We start from the raw sequence: 21,452 nt of genomic DNA, 5'->3' as shown, positions 1-21,452 counted from the left end.
TTCATCTTCAAGGCTTGAAAATTCATCTATTCTAGTATATATTTAATATTTTTTGTTTATAAAAGAAAATTTTTGATTTAATGATATAACTATTTGTTTTCCAATTCGTCTTTTTATATGAATGCTACTGTATTTATTTAAAAACTATAAACTTTTTTTGATTGAAATTACAACTGCAATATTTTTTAATAACTTGGTTGAAAATTGAACTATTCTGTCAAAAATGTTCGTGTTCAAAATTCTAATTTTTTTGTTGAAAATTCCTTTTTTTGTTGAAAATAATCTTTTTTGGGTAATTATTATTCAATTATTTTCTTTTTGATTAAACTTTTTAATTGACGATTCTATCATTTGGTGGAAAATTAAGATTTTTGTTAAAAATTAACTTTTTAAAAAACTTCTCCCTATGAGGGATTGGGGTGTAGAGGAGGGAGTAGTAAGAGAAGTCAAGGGAGTGAAGAATAAAGGGGTGGGGTTCGTTGGTAATAAAATTAGGGGTATTGAGGAGAAGAAAAGTAGATGCGGGGAAGTGTGAGAAGGGAGGAAAGGAGAAGTATGGAAATGCAATTAGAAAAAGTAGACGAATAAGAAATAAGGAATGTGATGGGATTGGTAGTGCGGAATGTAAGGGATCGAGGAGTGGGAGAAAGAAGTGTAAGTAAGGGATGTGAGAGGAAAGGGAGTAGAGAAAGCAAACGTAAAGGAAGTAAAGGAAGGAAAGTAAGAAAAGTCAGAAAGTGGAGAGTAGGATAAGTGTATTATGTAAATAATTTGAATTGTTGTGATGTAGAGCACAGAGAAGTAAGATGATTAAAGGAGGTGAGAAAGTGCAGGGATTGGATTCGTGGGGACTGTATGTAGTATTATTGAAAAAGGGGTAAGTAGATTCAGAAGAAGTCAGGAAGGGAGGCAATGAGAAGTATGAGAAAAGACTTAGAGAAAGTAGAAAAAAGAGAAGTAAGCAAAGTGATGGGATTGGAAGTGTGTTATGTAAGCATTTGTGGGGTAGGAGACAGGAATTTAATTAAGGGGTGTGAGGGAAAGGCAAGTAGAGAGAAGGAAGTAAAGAAAGTTAAGGAAGTGTTAAAGTAGAAAGTAAGAGAAGTGTAGGATGTAAAGAATATGAAGGGTTAGAATGTAGAGGAGGAAAGATTAAGACAAGTAAAATTCGTGAGTATGTTCGGGGGTAGGATGCGTGGGGAATCAAAGTAGGAGTATTTAGAAAAGGAGAAGAAGATGCGCGAGAACTAAGGGAAATATATAAAGAAGACGTATGCGAATAATATTAAGGAAAGTAAAGGAAGTTATGGAATTGTAAATGAGATGTTAGGAGTTGGTAAGTGTATTAATGGAATGTGAGTAAGTTATGTGAGGAAAAAGAAAGTAGAGGAACAAGTAGAAAAAGGAAACTAAGCTAATGAGAAAGTAGAAGATAGGATAAGGGTGTTATATAAAGAATGTGAGAGGTGGAGATGTAGATGTAGGACAAGTAAGAGAATTAAATCAGGTGACAAAATAAAGTAGTGGCATCCGTGGGGAATGTAAGTAGGGTTATTGAGGAGAGGGAAAAGTAAGTACAAAAGAAGTAAGGGTAGTAAGCGAAGGAGAAGTGAGGGAAGGGAGAAAAGGAGAAGTATGGGAAAGGAATTAGGAAGGTACAGGATGATAAAGCAAGGCAAGTGATGTCATTGGGAGTGTAGAATGACAGGGATTTAATGAGTAGCAGAATGGCGTTTATGTAAGTGTTGTGAGAGGAAAGAAAGTATAGAAAGAAGTCCAGAAGGGAAACTAAGAAAAATAAAGAAGCAGAAGCTGGGATAAGTGTCGGATGGAAAAGATTTAAGGGGGTCACATGTAAAGGAGGGAGAAGCAAGAAAAGTAAATGAGTTGAGAAATAGCTATCGTCACATTCGCGGAGATAAAAAGTAAATAAATAAAAGAATAAAAAGTAAATAAAATTATTAAAATACATGTACCTTCACATTTACATTCTCCTTTGCAGATGTTTCGAAAAACTGCACACCCAATTGCTCTGCAAGTTGTTTACCCCTCTCGAAACTAATGACTCGCTCATCCTCCATATCGCACTTGTTGCCTACTAATATGACCTGGGCATTATCCCACGAATAGGTTTTTATCTGCGTCAACCAGTCTTGTACTGAATTAAACGAATCTTCGTTTGTTATATCGTACATTAAAATGAAGCCCATCGCACCTCTGTAATAGGCTGTTGTGATCGTTCTGTATCTCTCCTGTCCCGCCGTATCCTAAACAATAGAAATATATTTCTTTTAAAAAGTATTCTCATTGTTATAGACAAACTATTTAACAATTTAAGTTGATTTTGCATTAAAATTCATTCTAACGACAAAAAAGACAAGGGATTAATTAAATTGCTTAAAGCTCTAAGAACTCTCAACTTGGCTGACCAACGCCGGCTGTATCTACTGCGAGATTTCCTTCTGACAAAACAATTCAAATTTATTCTATAACGCTATAAGCCCTTTTAGGCCTGAAAATAAATGTTCTTATAGGCAAATCACATTTAAGTTGAGTTTAAAATACTTCCAGGGTGCATTTAAAAAACCCCCATTTAATTGGGTAGAAGTTACTGCATTTAGAAAAAATTAGTTTGATTTGAAATAGGCAATAAACAAATTAAAAATAAATTTAAAACATCCAAAGTGACTGCAAAACAAATTAAATCAAATTTAAAAGAATTTAAATACTTGAAAAAATTTTTATTCATATCAGTAAAATATCAGTGAACTTAAAATAATTTACGGGAATTTAAGAGACTTTCTTGAAATTTCTGAAAGTTCGAGTAAATTGAACTAAATTGGAAATATATAAAAATTTCAGGTATTATTTAAATCTTTTTCCTTTAAAAATTCCACTATTTTGTTACAAAGTCATCTTTTTGTGTAGAAATTTAGCTACTTGGTTAAAAATTGAATTACTTTGTTAAAAATAAAATAGAATTTTAATTTTTTATAAATGATCAATTTAGTGGAAACCCCACCTCTTTTGTTCAAATTTCTTTTCATTTTTGGTCGAGAATCAATTCGTTTAAGAAACAATGTAAAAAGTCCATTTTTGTTTTGAAATTGATTTTCTTAGTCGAAAATCCATTCTTATGTACTAAAAATGCAACTACTTGAGTCTAGATTAATCTAGCTTGTTTGCAGTTTAAACAATTTCGTACAAAATAAAAGTAATCTTTTGAAAATTAAATATTAAAAAAATAAGGCTATTTTTATGGAAATTTAACCCTTTTCGGAGAAAAGGGTGGCTGCGCTAGCAGGACGTCCACTCAGCGCCGCCACATACGAAAAATCACTCAAAATTATTATAATGAGATAAACGATTAATGGAGATTTTTTTGCTTTTTTTGCTCTGTGATGACATATATTACGTTTCCTAAAAAACTACCCCTAAGTCTTACACAACCACCCCCTGTGATCAAAAATATTTCAAAATAGGAAAACTAACTCTAACAATGTAAACATGATTTAGGGCTTCAAATTAATCACATGACACTTAAAAATTTTGCCCTCTTTATAATTTCCCCAAAACTACCCTTCCACGTGAACGTATGCAGCAGAACATTCATATGTATGAGAAAAGCATTAAAAATAATCAAACTTAGAAGAAACTATTAGTTGATATTTTGTTGCTCTTTTTTTTTTCTTTTGTTAATATATAATACGTTCCCTAAAAACTACCCCTAAGTCATACATACTCACTCCTTGTGATTAAAAACGTTTTTAAAGTTGAAAAACCACCTTTAACAATATAAAAATGATTTAGGACTCAAAATTAATAACATTAAACTTGCAAATTTCTCTCTCATTATAGTTTCCCCCAAAACTACCTCCACGTGAACCTTCTTATGTATGTTAACGCGATGCTAATTGAATTATTTTTCAATTCAGTTTTAATATCGAAGAAATCTTGAAACCAATTTTTCGCAGGAAAAAAATGAATCTTTTTTATTATAATATTATTACTTTATGCTTAAATATTTGTTCATATGTTCAAGAAAATACTTATTTTCTATTACAAAATCACTAAACTATTTATAATCGCACGCTATGAACATTTTTATTTGCCGTGGGTTTGAACCCTTTATGTTTCGCATTCCTAACGCCTAAAGCCTCGCGGCTAACCTACCTTGAAGTATGAAAACAAAAATCTGAAATTTAATCTACAGCTGTGCAGGGCCGTCTGCAATTTTTTGTGAGCCATTCTATAAAAAATGTTGCTAAGACCATAATAATAAATGTACTGATAAATAAATAAATATAAATAAATATTTTATCGATTTAAAGGATTTCGACAAATTTCCGAAGATTTCAAGAGATTTAACAGACTCTCAAGAATTCAAAAACGTTATTTATATTTTAAAATTACTTTAAAATCTTAAAACTCAATTCCTTAAAAATTCTTCAAAATTACTTAAAATCTTTGAGCAATGATTCGATTGCTTGTCATTATAAAGAAAAGTCGGATTGGTTATATTTAAACGCGCGTTCCTCAGAATGCCACCCAAAAAATACAAAAGTACTTTCATAAATACCTGGAAGACATAAAATCTAATACTCTCGCTTGTTTATTTACTTGAAACTCGCGTTTCACTTTTATAAAACAATTAAGCGAAAAAAATGTTTTGATAATAAATTTCATTTTTATGAAAATGCGAAAATATTGATTTCATAAAGTTTTTCCACCTTGCAAATGTGATGCTAAAGCATCCATTACAAAAAATAAAGAAATAGAGCAAAGTAAAATTAAAATTAAAAGTCAATTCTTAGAGCGTCGCTTAGGAGTTTCAAATAAATAATACCAATTCTCATATAGAATGTCAAAAGATCGAAATAGGAATACTTGATTAAATACGTAAAGAAACTGAAATTCATTTTTTCTTTATTCGATTGCCATGAAAATTTAGTTAGCAAAAGATTCGCCGCGAGTTCATAATTTATTCATTTGAGTTTCTTTATGAATTACTACGAGCGGTCGTAAAATGTTCAATTTCGAAATACTTTAGAAGCTCATTAAAAATTCTTCAAGATCACTTGTACGAATTCAAAATTAGTTAAAAATGGATAAATATAATTTTGTTTATATTAATTATCTATAATTTACGAATTTAATGACGTCATTCATATTGTACTCTAACTTTAGAACAAATTAAGGGTTATTTCTGAATAGGCTTGCCGTCTGGGATATGTATAAAAAAAGAATAAAAAATAATAAAACTTAGAAAACACTGTTAGTCGATATTTTTTTGATCATTTTTTTCTCTTCGAAAATACACAATACGTTACCCAAAAACTACCCCTAAGCCATACATACCCTCCCCTCATAATCAAAAACGTTTAAAAAGTTGGAAAACCACCTTGAACAATGCAAAAATGATTGAGAACTCCAAATTGATTAAATTGGGCTTCAAAATTGCCCCCACTTTATGATTTTCCCGGAAAACTACCCTTTCACGTGAATGTATGCAGCGGAACATATATATATATATGTGTGAAAAAAGCACAAAAAATAATCTAGCTTAGAAGAAACTATTAGTTGATTGTTTTTTTTTCTCTTTTTTTGCTCTTCGATAATATATAATACGTTACCCAAAACTAATCCAAAGTCATATATACCCTCCCCTCGTCATTAAAAACATTTTAAAAGTTAGAAAACCACCTTGAAGAATGCAAAAATGATTTAGAACTCCAAATTCATTACATGGCACTTCAAAAATTTCCTATAAACTATTAAATAAACTATTTTTATAAATATTTGAGTTTTTAGTAGGATATTAAATTGTATGATAAAAAAATTTTCTTTAAAATCCCTTCGCTTGGTTGAAAACTTTACTATTGGTTTAAAAATTTACATTTTTGGACGATTTACACCTTTGGTATGGTATTTAACATTCCAGTTGATTTTTTTCCTTTTATGTATTTAAGAATTACTGTTTTGTTTAAAATAACATACAGCTGACCAATCTTCACCGATTTGGACTTAGAAAATTTGAAAAAAGCTGGTAAAAATGTCATTTTTTATTCAACGTTCTTAGTGTTTGTAAGTGATAGGAAACTTGTTCTAATTACCTATATTTTATTCATTTTTTTAGCATTTAAAGACGTTCAATTATAGTATAATAATCATCAAAGTTGTGTATAAATAAAATTATTTCTTAAAAGTGTGTTTTCTATCATTTTCCAAAGTTTCTCATTTTATGGCATTCTGAAGAAAATTGTATAAACAAACGCATTATTTAAGCATTTTTTTACAATTTTTTTCAATTAATTTCAATTCATTTGGAATATACCTTGAATTTCTATTAATTTATCATGGATTCTTTTAAATTTTTTTTAATCCTTATAATTTTTTTTAATTTCCTTAAATTTTTCATATTGCACTCAATTCTGCTAAATTAATTGAATTTTTTTTAATTGCTGTGCAGTTTGTTGAACTTACCTTGAGTTCTTAGAAATTTCATTAAATTATTTTGAACTTTTCTGCAGTTGTTCTAAATTCAGTTTAAATCTGTTGAATTTGATGAGCTTTTAATATTTTCAAACTGTTTTCAATTCATTTGGATTTTTTTTAATTCACTTTGAATTTTTATTTATTCTATCGAAATCTTCTCATATTAGTTAAATTTCTCTGCATTCACTGAAATTTCACTAAATGCGTTTATATTTTATTAATGGACATTACATTTTTTGTATTTTTAATTTTCTTTTTTTTTATATTCTTTCGAATTTTATCAAAGTTTCTGAATTCCTTTAAATTCTTTTAAATTCACTTGAATTCTACTGAAAATAGTGAAATATTTTGAATGTTTTAAATTTTGGCAACAATTTTCAACTCATTTGCAATTCATTCTCAACTATTTTCATTTTCTCATGAATTATAAAAAAATTTCAATTATTTTCAATTTTTAATCCATACTTAATTCCTTACAAACCAGTAGAATTCTTCTAAATTTACTTAATTCTATTTGCAGAAGTTAACTGACGTTGCCTACGTAAAATTTAATTAAAAGATATTGATTTCTTCGTATACTGGTTTACTCAATGCACTGCTCACTCAATTCTGGCCAATCAAATCGATTTAAGAACATGTTTTGTAGTCTTTTTGTATTCACTCTGAGGTATTTTAAGCTTACCTTGAATTCTTAGGCAGTTAATCAAGTTCTTTTTAGTTCACTTAAATTTTACTCGGTTCATTCTAAATTTAGTAAATTCAGTTAGTTTTCAAATTATTTTTGAATCTGTTTTTTTTATTTTTATACTTTTGATTTTTCTCAATACATTTTAATTTTTTTAAATTATATTTTATTTTTATATTCTAACGAATTTTATCAGTCTCTTAAATTCCCATGAACTCTTCCAAATTCACTCAAATTTCACTGAAATTGGTGCAATATTTTGAATTCAATTTTTTTTAAGTCACTTAAATTAATTTGTGAAATCACCTTGAATTCTTATTATTTATTCTTCAATTGTTAGAAAAATATATTAAATTTTTAATCATTTACAATTCTCTTGAATTTTTTTAACTTTAAGGTAGAAATATTTTCAAAATCTCTTAAAATCTTCGAATTGTTTTAAACCCACTCAAGTTTTACTGCATTCAGTGGAATATTTTGTATTTTTCTCAGGTCAAAAAATTTAACTAATTGATTTACAAAAGTAACTTCGTTTCTACTTCGTTACGAAAAAATCTCTAGTTACAGTAACGAGTAAGAAATAAACTAGTTACTTCTCGTTAATGATTCCTTCAAGCTTAATAATTCTTAATAAGGCTGACCAAGACAAGCTTTGTCTACTGCGAGAAGCATCTGTCTTTATCTACTGCAAGTCATCCTTCTGACAAGACAATTCAAGTTGATTCCATCTTTTCCATAAATTGCGTTTCCAATTTGAGGGGGGGGGGGGATCAGATTATAGACTGCGATTTATGAATGGGGGGGGGGCAGTGAAAATAACTTTACGACCTGAGGATTATATTTAGAACGTTGCCTGATAATAAATTTTAAAGAATTCTTTTTTTTCTAAAAACATACTCTTTCTCCCGTTTTTCACGGGTTTTTGCTGAAATTCGATCTAAATTAATAGAATCTAATAAGAAAAATCGATTGCTACTGAGTGAAAGGTGTACTACTATATTCTTAGTTGAAAATTCATCTCTTCTGTTAAAAATGTAACTATTTCGTTGAAAATGTGTTGGTTTTTTTTATTTGAGATTTAATTTTTATAATTGAAAATGCAACCATTTCGTTTTTAATTGAAAATTGATTTTTTTATTGAGAATTGATCTTTTCTAGTTGAAGATGCTTTATTTTGGTAAAAATTCTACTTTTTGGGTCGAAAATTAATTTTCTTGATTTAAAATTATCCCTTTTATATTAACCATACAACGTTTTGGGTCGAAGTTATCCTAGTTTGTTTAAGAATTTAAAGATTTCGCAGAAAACTAAACTATTTTGTTATAAAATCATATTTTCGGGGTGAAAATTCAACCGTTTTGTAGATAATTTGTCTTTTTGGAATTAAAATTGAAAATTTTTGTTGAAAATGAATATACTTTGTTAAGAATTTACGGTTTTTGTTAGAACATTAATTTTCTTCCTGGAAAATTAATCTTTTTGGTTGAAAAATTAACTACTTCGTGAAAAATTGAACTAGGGTGTTGAAAATAAACACTTCTTTAATAATCGCATTATTGGTTTTGAAATGCAACTATTTTGTTCAAAACATGTTTTGTTTTTCTTGAGAATTTTTTTTTTGTTTAACAAAAAATATACTGTACCACTTTTATCAAAAAGTGTATGTTTCTTATTGAAAATTGATCTTTTGTAGTTGAAAAATGCAACGGTTCGGGTCTAAGTTAACCTGATTTTTTTAGGATTCAACCATTTGGTAGAAAATTAAACTATTCGTTTAAAAACGAACTACTTTTTAATTAAACTAGTTCTATAAAAACATTGAAAATTTTGGCAAAAAATCAATTTATTTTCAAAAAACTATATTTTTTTATTGAAAATTCAACCTATTTTTAAATAATTCGTCTTTTTGACTGTAAAACTCAATAATTTTGTTAAAAATGTATTTTGTTATAAATTCGCGTTTTTTGGTTAAAAAAATTCATGTTTTTGATGGCGAATTCACCTTTTTGATTAAAAATTTAACTATATGGTTAAGAATCAATCTTTTTTATTCTTTTCGGTTGAAAATCATCTTCTGGGGTTGAACTCTTTTGTTGAAAATAACTTTTTTAAGATTCATCATTACAGTTGAAAAATCCCTGTTATGCTAAAAATGCAACTATTTCATTGAGATTTCCTTTTTTTCGTTGAAAAATAATTTTTTAACTAACAATATAAATTTTTAAATTAGTTAAATATTTATGTTAATAAATGGTCTTTTCTAGTTGAAAATTTATGTAATTTGTTGGAATTTTTCCTTTTTTGACGAAGATGAAGTCAATTTTTGGATCTATATTTATCAGGTTTCGTTGAGGATTCAACAGTTTGGTAGAAAATTAAATAATTCGGTTGAAAATTAACTTTTTTATTTAAAAATTCTATATTCTTCGTTTAAATTTAACTATTTGGTTAGAAATTAAGCTATTTTTATTGAAATTTAACTGCTTTTTTTAATTAGTTTTTTTTGTTAAAAATAAATTTTTTGAATTCAAAATTTAACTATTTTTGTTGAATAATCTGCCAATACAGTTGAAAATACGTATATTTGATTAAAAATTAATTTTCTTTGCCTAAAATTTAAATATTCCATTTTTATTTGAGAATTCTTTTTTGGTAGAAAATTCGTATGCTTGCTAGAAATTTTTTTTATCAAATTTTAACTATTTCAGTTAAATATTCCATCACTTAATTTTTCAAACTAGAAAGGTATTTATTCAATTTTTGGTTTCAAAATCGACCATTTTTAGATAATTTGTCTTATTATATTTTAAAAAAATCGGGTTGAACTATATTGTGAAATTTAATTTTTTATGAAATATCATTTTAACAGAAGACCCATGTTCTACATTTAACAGTTTAACTACTGGGTTAAAAGCTAAACTTTTTGGTTAAAAAATCGTTTTTTCTTGTTAAAAATAATTTTTTAATCAGAAAATAGTACTATTAGATTTTTTATTATAAATTTATCAATTAGAATTTAAGAATTCAACAATTTAATATTGGATTCAGTATGGTATTTGTACACATTTTTTTTAAAGAATGTTGGGGGGGGGGGGTAAAAATAGCCTAAAATTGGTAACGTAGTTTGTGGATCCCCTCACGTCCCGTCACTGATTCCAGCAAGCTTAAGAATTCTTAATTCGGCTGACTAAGACCGGTTGTATCTACTGCGAGACATCTGTTTGACAAAATAATTCAAATTTATTCCATGCTTATCGCATTCTCTTTTGTAAACCAAACACATAGCTAGCCTCGATTAAGTTCAATATAAAAGTACTTGCACATCCAGAAAAATAAAAAAAAATTGTACTAGGTGTTTTTACGAAAAAAGATTTTTTCATTTGGATGAATAGCAGTTTATAGTTCAAAATTATTAAGAAAAAATCGACTCGAGTAGCATGTATTTGAACGAACTTTAACATTTTATTTTGTTAAACTCCTTTTTTCGTTTACTGATTAATGAGATTATTAATGCTTCTGAGCTTCAAAGAAAGGAAAATTTGTTTTTACCTCTTTGAAGAAATATTAAATAAATATCATTTTTACTGATTAAAAATTTCATTTGTCTCGAATACTAAGTTAAACATCAATAGCAGTTTATTGTTTAAAATTAATGAGCTTCCTAAAATCCATTAAATTATACAGTTTCCAAATGTTGATATTGTTTACTTCAATAAATCTTCCGAACAAGCATAGAAAAAATAGATAAAAATCGCCTTAATTAGCTTTTAGTTTAACGAACTTAAGGATTTTATTTTTTAAAACTTTTTTTAGTTGAGCACCATTTTATAGATTTCAGGAAGGGAGATATATTTAAATATTAAAGTTTAAAAAACAAAAATAATTTTTTAATAAAATCTTGATGTTCGTCAAATTACATGCTATTTCACTTGCTTAAATAGATTTTTGATTTTTTTTCAGAGTTCATTAATATAGATTTCAGAAAGCTGAAAATTTGTGAATAGCTATTTATATTTTGCATGATAATCGTAAAGAGCATGATTTTTTAATAGTCAGTGAAATAAAAACAAATTTTTACAAAAACAAAATGTTAAATTTCGTTAAACTAAATGCTATTTTAGTCAATTTTTATCAATGTTTATTTTATGTTTTAGGGAAAATTTATTGAATTAAACAATATAAACATCTAAAAAGGTTATAACTTAATAAATATCAGGAAGCTGACAAGTTTTAAAATATGAACTTCTACTTATATTGTGCATTTTTCGAGAAAATGAGATTTTGACTCCGTAAATATTATATTTCTTCAATTTAAGAGATAAAAAACTATTTTTCTTTACTTTTAAGCTAAGAAACCTTAATGTTATAATCAAAAATGTTCTTTAAATAGTGAGTGAATGGGTAAAATTAAAAAATATTAGGAAGCTGACAAATTTTGAAATATGAATTGCTATTCATATTTTGCGTTGTTTTCAAGAAATATGAGATTTTGAATCGACAAAAATTATATTTCTTCCATTTTGGACATACAAATCCCGGATTATTTATTTAAAAGCTAAGGCACCTTAATGATATTAGACCAAAATGCCCTTTAAATAGTCAGTGAATTAAAAAAAGCATTTTTTGAAAATAAAATCCTAAAGTTTTTTAAACTAAATTAGTAAGCCATTTTAGTCCATTTTTATAACCTTTGCTCAATTTTTGGGGAAAATAGAATTAAATTAAACAATGCAAGAACCTGAAAATGGTTACATTTAATAAATATCAGGATGCTGAAAAATTTGGAATATGAACTGCTAATCAGATTCAGCTTTGTTTTTGAGAAAAATGAGATTTTGACTCAATGCAAATTACATTTCTTTAATTTTAAAAACAAACCCCACTTTTCTTTACTTTGAAGTTCAGGAATCCTAATAATATCATAGAACATGTTCTTCAAAAAGTCAGTGGACTAAAAGCAAACGTTTACAAAAACAAAATGTTAAATTTCGTTGAACTAAATGCTACTTTAGTCAATTTTTATCAATTTTTATTTTATATTTTTGTGAAGATTTATTGATATTATATTTCTTCAATTTGAGAGATAAAAATCCATTTTTCTTTACTTTTAAGCTAATAACCCTTAATGTAATTATCAAAAATGTTCTTTAAATAGTGAGTGAATGGGTACACTTAAAAAATATTAGGAAGCTGACAAGTTTTGAAATATGAATTGCGATTCATATTTTGCGTTGTTTGCAAGAAATATGAGTGAATTAAAAAAAGCATTTTTTGAAAATAAAATTCTAAAGTTTGCTAAACTAAATTAGTAAGCCATTTTAGGCTATTTTTATAACCTTTCCTCAATTTTTTGGGGAAATAGAATTGAATTAAACAATGCAAACACCTCAAAATGGTTACATTTAATAAATATCAGGAAGCTGAAAATTTTAAATATGAACTGCTAATCAGATTTAGTCAGTGGACTAAAATCTAACGTTTTAAAAAATAAAATGTTATAGTTTATTAAACTAAATGAGTACACCATTTTAGTCATTATTTATAATTTCCTTTCTATTTTTGTAGAAAAAAATTATTGAAGTAAAAAATATAAACATTTCGAAAGTGTATAATTTAATATATATCAGGAAGCTGAATAATTTTGATATATAAAATGCTATTCATATTTTGCATAATTTAAAACTAAAATAAGATTTAGAATCGGTAAAAATTATATTTGTCAATTTTAGAGATGAAAGCCAATTTTTCCTTATCTTAAAGTTCATGAACCTTAATAATTGCATACAGCATGTTCTTTAAATAGTTAGTGAACAAAAGCAAATGTTTACAAAATCAAAATTTTAAATTTGGTTGATCTAAATGCTATTTTAGTCGATTTTTATCAATTTTTTTATTTCTTTGGGAAAATTTAATAAATTAAACAATATAAATTATTTGGAAAGGGTGCAATTTAATTAATATCAGGAAGCTGACAAATTCTGAAATATGAACGGATGCAATTTAAAAAAATATCAGAAGGCTGACAAGTTTTGATATCTGAATTGTTATTCCTATTTTGCTTTGATTTCAAAAAAATGAGATCTTGAATCGGTAAAAATTATATTTCTTCAATTTTAGAGACACAAACCCCGATTTCTTTATTTTTAAGCGAAGGCACCTTAATCATATTATAAAAAATGCTCTTTAAATAGTCAATGAACTGCAAATAAATCTTTTAAAAAATAAAATTTTGAAGTTTGTTAAAAAAAATTAGTATACCATTTTAGCCAATACTTATCATTTTCTGTCTATTTTTTTGGAAAAAAATTATTAAGTTCAAAAATATAAACATCTGGAAAGGGAGCAATTTAATAGATTTCCGAAAGCTCAAGAATTTTGATATTTAAACTGTTATTTATAGCTTGTATAATTGAAAAAGAAAAAAATTTAGATTCAGTAAAAATTATATTTCTTTAATTTTAGAGATAAAAATTCATTTTTCTTTGATTTTAAGCTATAAACCTTAATAATATCATCAACAATGTTCTTTGAATATTCAGTGAACGGGTACAAATTTAATAAATATTAGGAAGCTGACTAGCTTTGAAATATAAATTGATATTCTTATTGTGCTTTGTTTTCGAGAAAAATGAGACTTGAAATTAGTAAAAATGATATTTCTTTAATTTTAGAGATAAAAACCCTGTTTTCTTTAATTTCCAGCTAAAAAACCTTAATGATATTGTAAACATCTGGGAAAGTACAATTTAAACTAAATGCTATTTTAAATATCAACATCTGGAAAAGACAAAATTTAATCAATATGAGGAAGCTGACAAGTTTTAAAATGTGAAATGCTATTCATATTTTGTTTTGTTGATTAAAAAAATGAAATTTTGAATCCAGAAAAATTATATTTCTTCAATTTTAGAAATAAAAACCTACTTTTCGTTACCTTTAAACTCAGGAACTTTATTAATATTACAGAACATGTTCTTTAAATAGTCAGTGAAATAAAAACAAACGTTTTTACAAATAAAATGTTAAAGTTCGTTAAATTAAATAATTTTTTAGTCGGTATTTATCAATTTTTGTCTATATTTAAGAAACATTGAATTAAGCAATGTAAAGATCTGGAAAGGGTACAATTTAACAGATTTCAGGAAGCTAAAAACATTTTTTAAATCTCTGATTTTTAAAGGATGCAGTCAGCATCCGCAAGAAAGACCCTAAATAATACCTCTGATTGACTTTTACCCATACAGAAGATATTTCTAAGAATATAGAAGTAAAATACGAAAACGTTTTCTATGCCGGCAATAAGTCTGCAGAAATGGTACTGACCCAGATTTGTAGCTTCACCCTCTTGTCATTCCTGAAGACCGTTTTCACTTTGAAGTCAATCCCAACAGTGGAAACGAAGGCCGAGGTGAAAGAGTCGTCGGCATACCGGAAGAGAAAAGATGTTTTACCAACGGAAGAGTTACCGATTATCAGTAGTTTGAACATGTAGTCGAAATTTTGATCCGACGCGTCCTTCTGCCATTTTGGATCTTGCCCCGCCATCTGAAATTATTCAAAATTAAAACTAAATTTATTATTTTTTTATAATAGGATGGTCCAAAATTATTTTTTGCATCTTTATGCATATCCCCTGAAAATTTTTTCGAATCTACAAAAAACTTTTTTCTAAATTAATATATATTTAAGGGTCCCATAAGAGAAAAGGAAGTTATTGTAAATTTTATTCAGAATCGTTAATATCAGCTAAATCGATTTGGCACTCTAGATTTCTCTTCATAATTTTCAACAGAATACGAATAAAATATTACTTGTAAAATACCACTTCTATAAGGCTATTTTATTAGATATAAATAAAACACCATAAGTGAAAAATTTGGTATTGCGAGTTTTTAAAACTAATTATGATTTTTTATGGTTTTATTAGGTACAAATCATTAATCACACATAAAATACTCATTTTTCCGATTTAAATAGAAGTGAGGCAATTCTTAATTAATGTCAACAAGCATTAATGTTTAAACAAATTAATATTATGTTTAATAATATTCTCTTAGAATAATTCTAGGAAACTGCAGTTTTTTCAAAAACATCTTACTTTTTGTCCAATTTTTATTTAGGGTGATATAAATAATTAATTATAGTTAACAAAATTAAATTTTTAAACAATATACTATTATTATAAATAATATTATCTTGGAATAATGTTAAAACGTTGCGGTTTTGCCTCAAATATTCAACTTTTTGTCCACCCAGCATATAGTGTTTGGTGATAATTATTGAAATTTAGAAAACATAATTATTTAAAAAAATGATTATTGTTAAAAAATATCTTCTTCTACAGTAATGCTATAGTTGCGATTTTTTCTGAAACTTTTCTCAATTTTTCAGCTTTTCACTCACTGAGTACAGTAATAATTTCAAAAAAAATATTCATTTAATATGATCAATATAGAAAATTTATAGAATATTTCAAACATGTGTTTTATTTCCGAAAAATATATTTACAAAAAAGTAAGATTAATTAAAATATGATTCTTTCAAATGTTTATTTATTATTTGTTCAATAATAAAAAGGGATAAATCAGAGTTAAATATTTCAGAGAAACTGAAACTTTTGATCACTTATCTAAGTGAAGATGGTTATAAACAATAATAAATTGTCTGACCAAACCTTTTTGTTAAATTGGAAATAACCATCACCCCACTGAGTGAAAATTGGACAAAAAGTTAAAAATTTCAGAGAAAAACCTCTAGTATTTAGTATTAATATAGACAAAGATAGTTATAAACAATAAAATTTTGTTTAAAAAATAATTATTGCTCAATTTAATCAATTTTAAGTTATTCCAAGTAAAAAGTAGACAAATACTTAAAAATTTAAGAAAAACCTGTAACTTTCTACCATTAAACTAAGAGAATATTATTAACAATACAAATAAATTGTTTAAACAATTATTATAGTTAACTTAAATAAATTATTATTCACTTTAATTAAAAAGTAAACAAAAAGTTAAAAATTTCAGAAAAAATCCCAACTATCTAGTATTGATACAGAAGAAGATATCTATAAACAATAACTTTTTTAAACTTTTATTTTCAATAAACTAAATAAAATATTAACACACTTCGAATAAAAAATGCACAGGAAGTTTAAGTTTCAGAAAAAGCCGCAATTTTTAGCATTATTCAAAGAGAACATTATTACCAATTATAAGTTGTTTAAACAATCGTGTTTTTCAATATCAATCAACTATTACCTCTAACTCTAATTGAAAATTGGACAAAAAGGAGGCGAATTTTGAAAAAATGGCGAGTTGGTATTCTATTCTAATAAAAAATTACTAAAACCAATAATAAATTGTTTAAATAATTCATATAAACATTTATTTATCAGTAGAACTTTATGCATTAAAAACAATTCACATTTTCAATAACGGCAAAAAATCATAGTTAACACAAAAAATTCCCAAAATACATTTTTTTACTGATGAGGTTTTTTTGAAAAAATAAGAAAATGACAGTTTCAATGCATTTTTGGACCACCCTATCATACAATCATCAGAATTATACCAGAGGCAACTTTTTAAGAGAGTGCTCAAACATTTTTTGAACCGACAAAATATTTAGTGCTTTTTCTATTTCTTTTTTTTCATAAATCATAAGTAACTAGCATCATCTATCGCGCACATTAAACTTTTTGATTTGATAAAAAAAACCATCTATAATACAAAAAAAAATTTCGAGTGACAATCAATTTTTTTGGTTTATCTGTCGATTTTTTTTTAAGTTATGTAAATATTATTTCCTAAGATTATGTTGAAAATTTAAACCGACTTTTGAAGATTTCAGATGTATTGAATCAAAATTTAAGCAAAAAAGTTCATTTTCCATAAAAAATTTGAATTCTCAAACAAAACTATGATGGAAAACTGATTTCAATAAAAAATATTTTCATTTTAAATAAATAACAGTTGAAATAATCTAAAAAATAATTTTGAACAAAATAGATGATTTCTCAACCAAAAATGATTAGTTCTTAAGTCATTTGCATTTTTACCAAACAAAAATATTAAGTTTTTACCAAAAAAATGTCTACAAAATAGTTTGACTTTTTAACCCGAAATAAGAATTTTTCACAAAAAAATTAATTTTAAACAAAATAGATCAACTTTCTATGAAACAGATCAATTTTTCACGAAATTATTAATCTTCAACAAACAAGAAAATAAATTTTTAATAAAGCAGTTATACTTTTGACACAGCAGTTGAATCTTCAAACAGAAATGTAAATTATGAATATCGGCAAAAATATAATAACTGGTTTTTCATTTCTTTAAACTTTAATTTTAAATTTAAGAAACTTTAAATCATCCTAAAAGAACAAATTTCGAATTAAATAGTTAAACCCTATGCAAAACAGATTTATTCCTGACCGCAAAAAATTAATTTTCAACCCGGAACATAGATTTTCATCTAAAATGACGAGTTTTTAAAGAAAAAGACAAATTTTTAACAAATTACATTTTTAGCCAAGCAGATGAATTTTTAAATAGAATTCTAAATCTTTCTATCAAAAAGTACATTTTTAATAAATTAGTTTAACTTTTAATCAGTTAGTTGAGATTTAAACTTTAAAAAAGAAAAAATTTCACAAAGATGATCAATTTTCACCAAATGAATTTTTAAACAAAATAAAGAATTTGTATCCAAAAAATAATATTTTTTCGTAAAATAATTGAATTCTCAATTAACACAGATTAATTTTAAACCAAAAAGCTTGAATTTTTAATTCAAAGCATTTTCAGCAAAATGGTAACATGTTTACCCAAAAAGATGATTTTTTAACTAAAATGTTCAATCCTCGACCAAAAAAGATTAATTTCTAATCAAACAGTTGTGTTTTTAACTGCAAAAAAATTACGGTAACAGAGATGAATTTTAAAACATTATTCAAACCAACTCAAATTATTCTAAAATTTGTTGGAAAAAACTTCCTAAATTTTAGAAATTTCTTTAAAATCTTCCAGATATTTATTGAAATTTTTGGAAACTGTTTGGAATTATTTGAAATCCTTCAAAATGTTCTCTTAAAATGAACTATTCAAAATAAAAAATCATTTAAGATTTCCGCATAAATCTTGAGAATTTTTTTTATTTTCTCGAAACCTTTCAAAATTAATAAAAAGCTTTGAAATTTCTTATAAAAATCTTAATAAAACTACATTTTGCCTTATTTTTTTCAATTTATTCAAGTTTAAAATTATTTTTAATCTCTTTCAAAATTTTCAAGTTTATTTTTTAAATATTCGTATTTTTCTTAAGATTTTTTTTCAATTTTTCAAAATTACTATAATTGTCTTAAAATTCTCCTGATTCCTTTTAGACAATTGTGAAAATTTTTTGAAATATTTATTTCAAATTAATTATTCAAAATAAAGAACCTGTAAAATATTCCCTGGAATCTTAAGATTTTAAAAAACTTTTCAAATCACTTTTCAAAATCATTAGAAAGCTTCCGAATTTTATTTCGAAATCTTGAAAAACCTCAAATTTCTTTAAAATTTTTTTTTATTCTTTTCAAATTAAATTTTTGTTTCAACTTTTGTTTAGCTTCTAAGTCTAAAGTTTCAAGATTCTTTTCTGACAATTTTGAAAATCTTTTTAATTATTCTGAAATTTTTTCAATTTTCTTTAAAAAATGCAATTTGTTTAAAATTGTTTTTAATATCTTTTAAAAAATGGTCCAAAAATCTGCCTAATTCGTGAACTATACTAATGAGTAATGTATATAACCTTATTTAATATTTGTCAAGAAGTTGTGAATTGAATCTGAATGTCATTTTTAAAACATTTCAATTGTCATTTAAATTTTGCCTTTTGGAAATAAATTTTTATAATTGAAATGTCTCATTTTGAAATTTTCATGGGCCGATTGAAAAAAAAAACTATTTCTAATATAAAATTCCAGAAATTATTAAATTGCCGATTTATAAAAATCCCGAATTGGAAAATTTTCTTATAAAACAAATACCAAATTGGAAAATTGCATAATAATAAAATTCTCAACAGATTATGTTATTATCGAATTTTAAAATTTGAAAATAATAAAATTCCTGACAGAAAATTCCCAAATTGTAAAACATTCGACACTAAAATTCCATAAATTTAAACACGTAAAAATTGTTTTTAAATCAATATTATTTACTTTTTTAAAATACGATAATTAAATATTTTAAATAAAGGAAACGTGTTTTTAAAAATAATTGTTTAAATTTAAAATAATAATGATAACTGAAAACAAATCGTTTCGATGCAAGTTTTTTTTTAGATATGCGTAGTATTTTATTAAATTATTGCTTTTGTAATAAAAGTTTTTTTTCGTATTGTTTCTTTTTGTAATGAAATATTTTGTTCAATAATTTTTAAAATATTTATATTATGAATAAATTTGTACGATTGATTAAAAAACTATTTTTTTAATTGTTTCATTTCAGAATTTTCGGGTGTCGGGAGTTATTCTAGCAAATTTTGTAATTTCCCTCAATAATGTAGTTTTTTTTTTGTTGGAATTATGTAACTGTTATTTAATAAAAATAAACTCACTCTAACAGCAGTTAGATAATATTACAATTAACTGATATTAAATTTATCAAGCAAATTCACTCAGGGTCAAAACTAAAAAAAACACAGTTTATTTATATAAAAAAATTACACACATCTCTTTTCCTTAAATAAAAAAAATGTCTTAAAAAATACGTTTTTCTATTTTCACTTTGGAAAAACGAATTCTCAATACACAGGGAATTTCACGTAGATTTCCGGTTTAGAAAAAAAAAACAGAAATTGGTTCCTTCACGGTTAACCACGAATTTTCCGGTACCGGATTAAAATTCGGCGAGGTGATTTCCACTATCGACACCATACGAGACATCCGCGAACGGAGTTGAAAAAAATAGTCTTTCACTCCAGCGTCGACAGCTTGCTTGGGCATAATCGACTTTAAAATATTTTTTTATCACTTTTTTATCAAAATAACAAATAACCAAAATTTTCAGTTTTTGAAAAGTAATATTTGTAAAATTGAAAAAAAAAATGTTTTAGTGGATAAATTACTGAGAAACTCGAACCGTGTGATGCCCCCGTCGTGTACCAAGGCATTATAAGCTGTGGTCATTGCGAGGATGGCGATGTTATACGTGGCGATATATAGCTAAGCTCGTTTCTTCGGTAGTAGAATCCTTGAACATTTTGGCGCTGATAAAGCCAGCGTTATATGTCGACAAACCGTATCTACAATTATCAGTTCCACTATTAACTAGCATGCTTGAAGAATTTTGAATGCGAATCATCTAAATTAAAGAGTTTTTGATTTTTTATTATCAAGATTAAAAAATATTCAATTTTTAAATATTTCACATCAATTTTTGCAATTTAAAAAATCTACAATTTAAAATTATTCAATTTTTAAAATATAGAATTACAAATTACTGAATTTTGACGATTAGGATTTAGATTTATCGATTTTTAACTCCTCAGTTTTAAAATGTATGTTAGAAATTCTTTGATGGTTTAAAATCAATTAAAAATTCCTGAACTTTGTAAATAAATTACCAATTATTAAATTTGAAAATTTTCCTTTTAGAAAAATCCGATTGAAGACTTCAATTTTTAAAGGCGTGAATAATTTGTTTATCATTTTGGTATTTGTGATGATTTTGGAAAAAAAGAATTAAGTTTAACAATTTAAACTTGTACAATTTGGAAGATATAGAATTGAAAATTTCGGAATTTTGCAACTTTGAAATTAAAAACTCATTCATTTTAAAGATTAAAATTTTTTAATTCGCCACTATTAACTAGCATTCTTGAAGAATTTCGAATGCGAATCATCTAAATTAAAGAGTTTTTGATTTTTTATTAGCAAGATTAAAAAATATTCAATTTTTAAATATTTCACATCAATTTTTGCAATTTAAAAAATCTATAGTTTAAAATTATTCAATTTTTAAAATATAGAATTACAAATTACTGAATTTTGATGATTAGGATTTAGATTTTTCGATTTTTAGCTCCTCAGTTTTAAAATGTATATTAGAAATTCTTTGATGGTTTAAAATCAATTAAAAATTCCTGAACTTTGTAAATAAATTACTGATTATTAAATTTAAAAATTTTCCTTTTAGAAAAATCCGATTGAAGACTTCAATTTTTAAAAGCGTGAATAACTTTTTTATCATTTTGGTATTTGTGATGATTTTGGAAAAAAAGA

The 21,452-nt window shown here is 25.7% G+C and overlaps 1 protein-coding gene across 4 annotated transcripts in view; it reads right to left on the bottom strand.

Annotated features, from left to right (window-relative positions):
- The window catches only part of LOC117176093 (ras-related protein Rab-3), a 59,419-nt gene that overhangs the window by 8,205 nt on the left and 29,762 nt on the right, over positions 1 to 21,452 (bottom strand). Inside the window, exons 1-3 of one of the 4 annotated variants that reach the window (XM_033366120.1) lie at positions 20,297 to 20,332; positions 14,504 to 14,725; positions 1,977 to 2,267 (exon numbers count right to left, since the gene is read on the bottom strand). In XM_033366120.1, the coding sequence (XP_033222011.1) occupies positions 1,977 to 2,267; positions 14,504 to 14,725 (513 nt within the window). In that variant the 5' untranslated portion in view covers positions 20,297 to 20,332. Of the gene's footprint in view, positions 1 to 1,976; positions 2,268 to 14,503; positions 14,726 to 20,063; positions 20,256 to 20,296; positions 20,333 to 21,452 lie in introns of those variants that run through there. The other 3 variants (XM_033366119.1, XM_033366117.1, XM_033366118.1) reach the window with 3 other exon arrangements.

Source organism: Belonocnema kinseyi, chromosome 7 (assembly GCF_010883055.1).
Source record: "Belonocnema kinseyi isolate 2016_QV_RU_SX_M_011 chromosome 7, B_treatae_v1, whole genome shotgun sequence".
NCBI classification, from domain to species: Eukaryota; Metazoa; Arthropoda; class Insecta; order Hymenoptera; family Cynipidae; genus Belonocnema; species Belonocnema kinseyi.
This window is presented reverse-complemented; position numbering and strand designations above follow the sequence as displayed.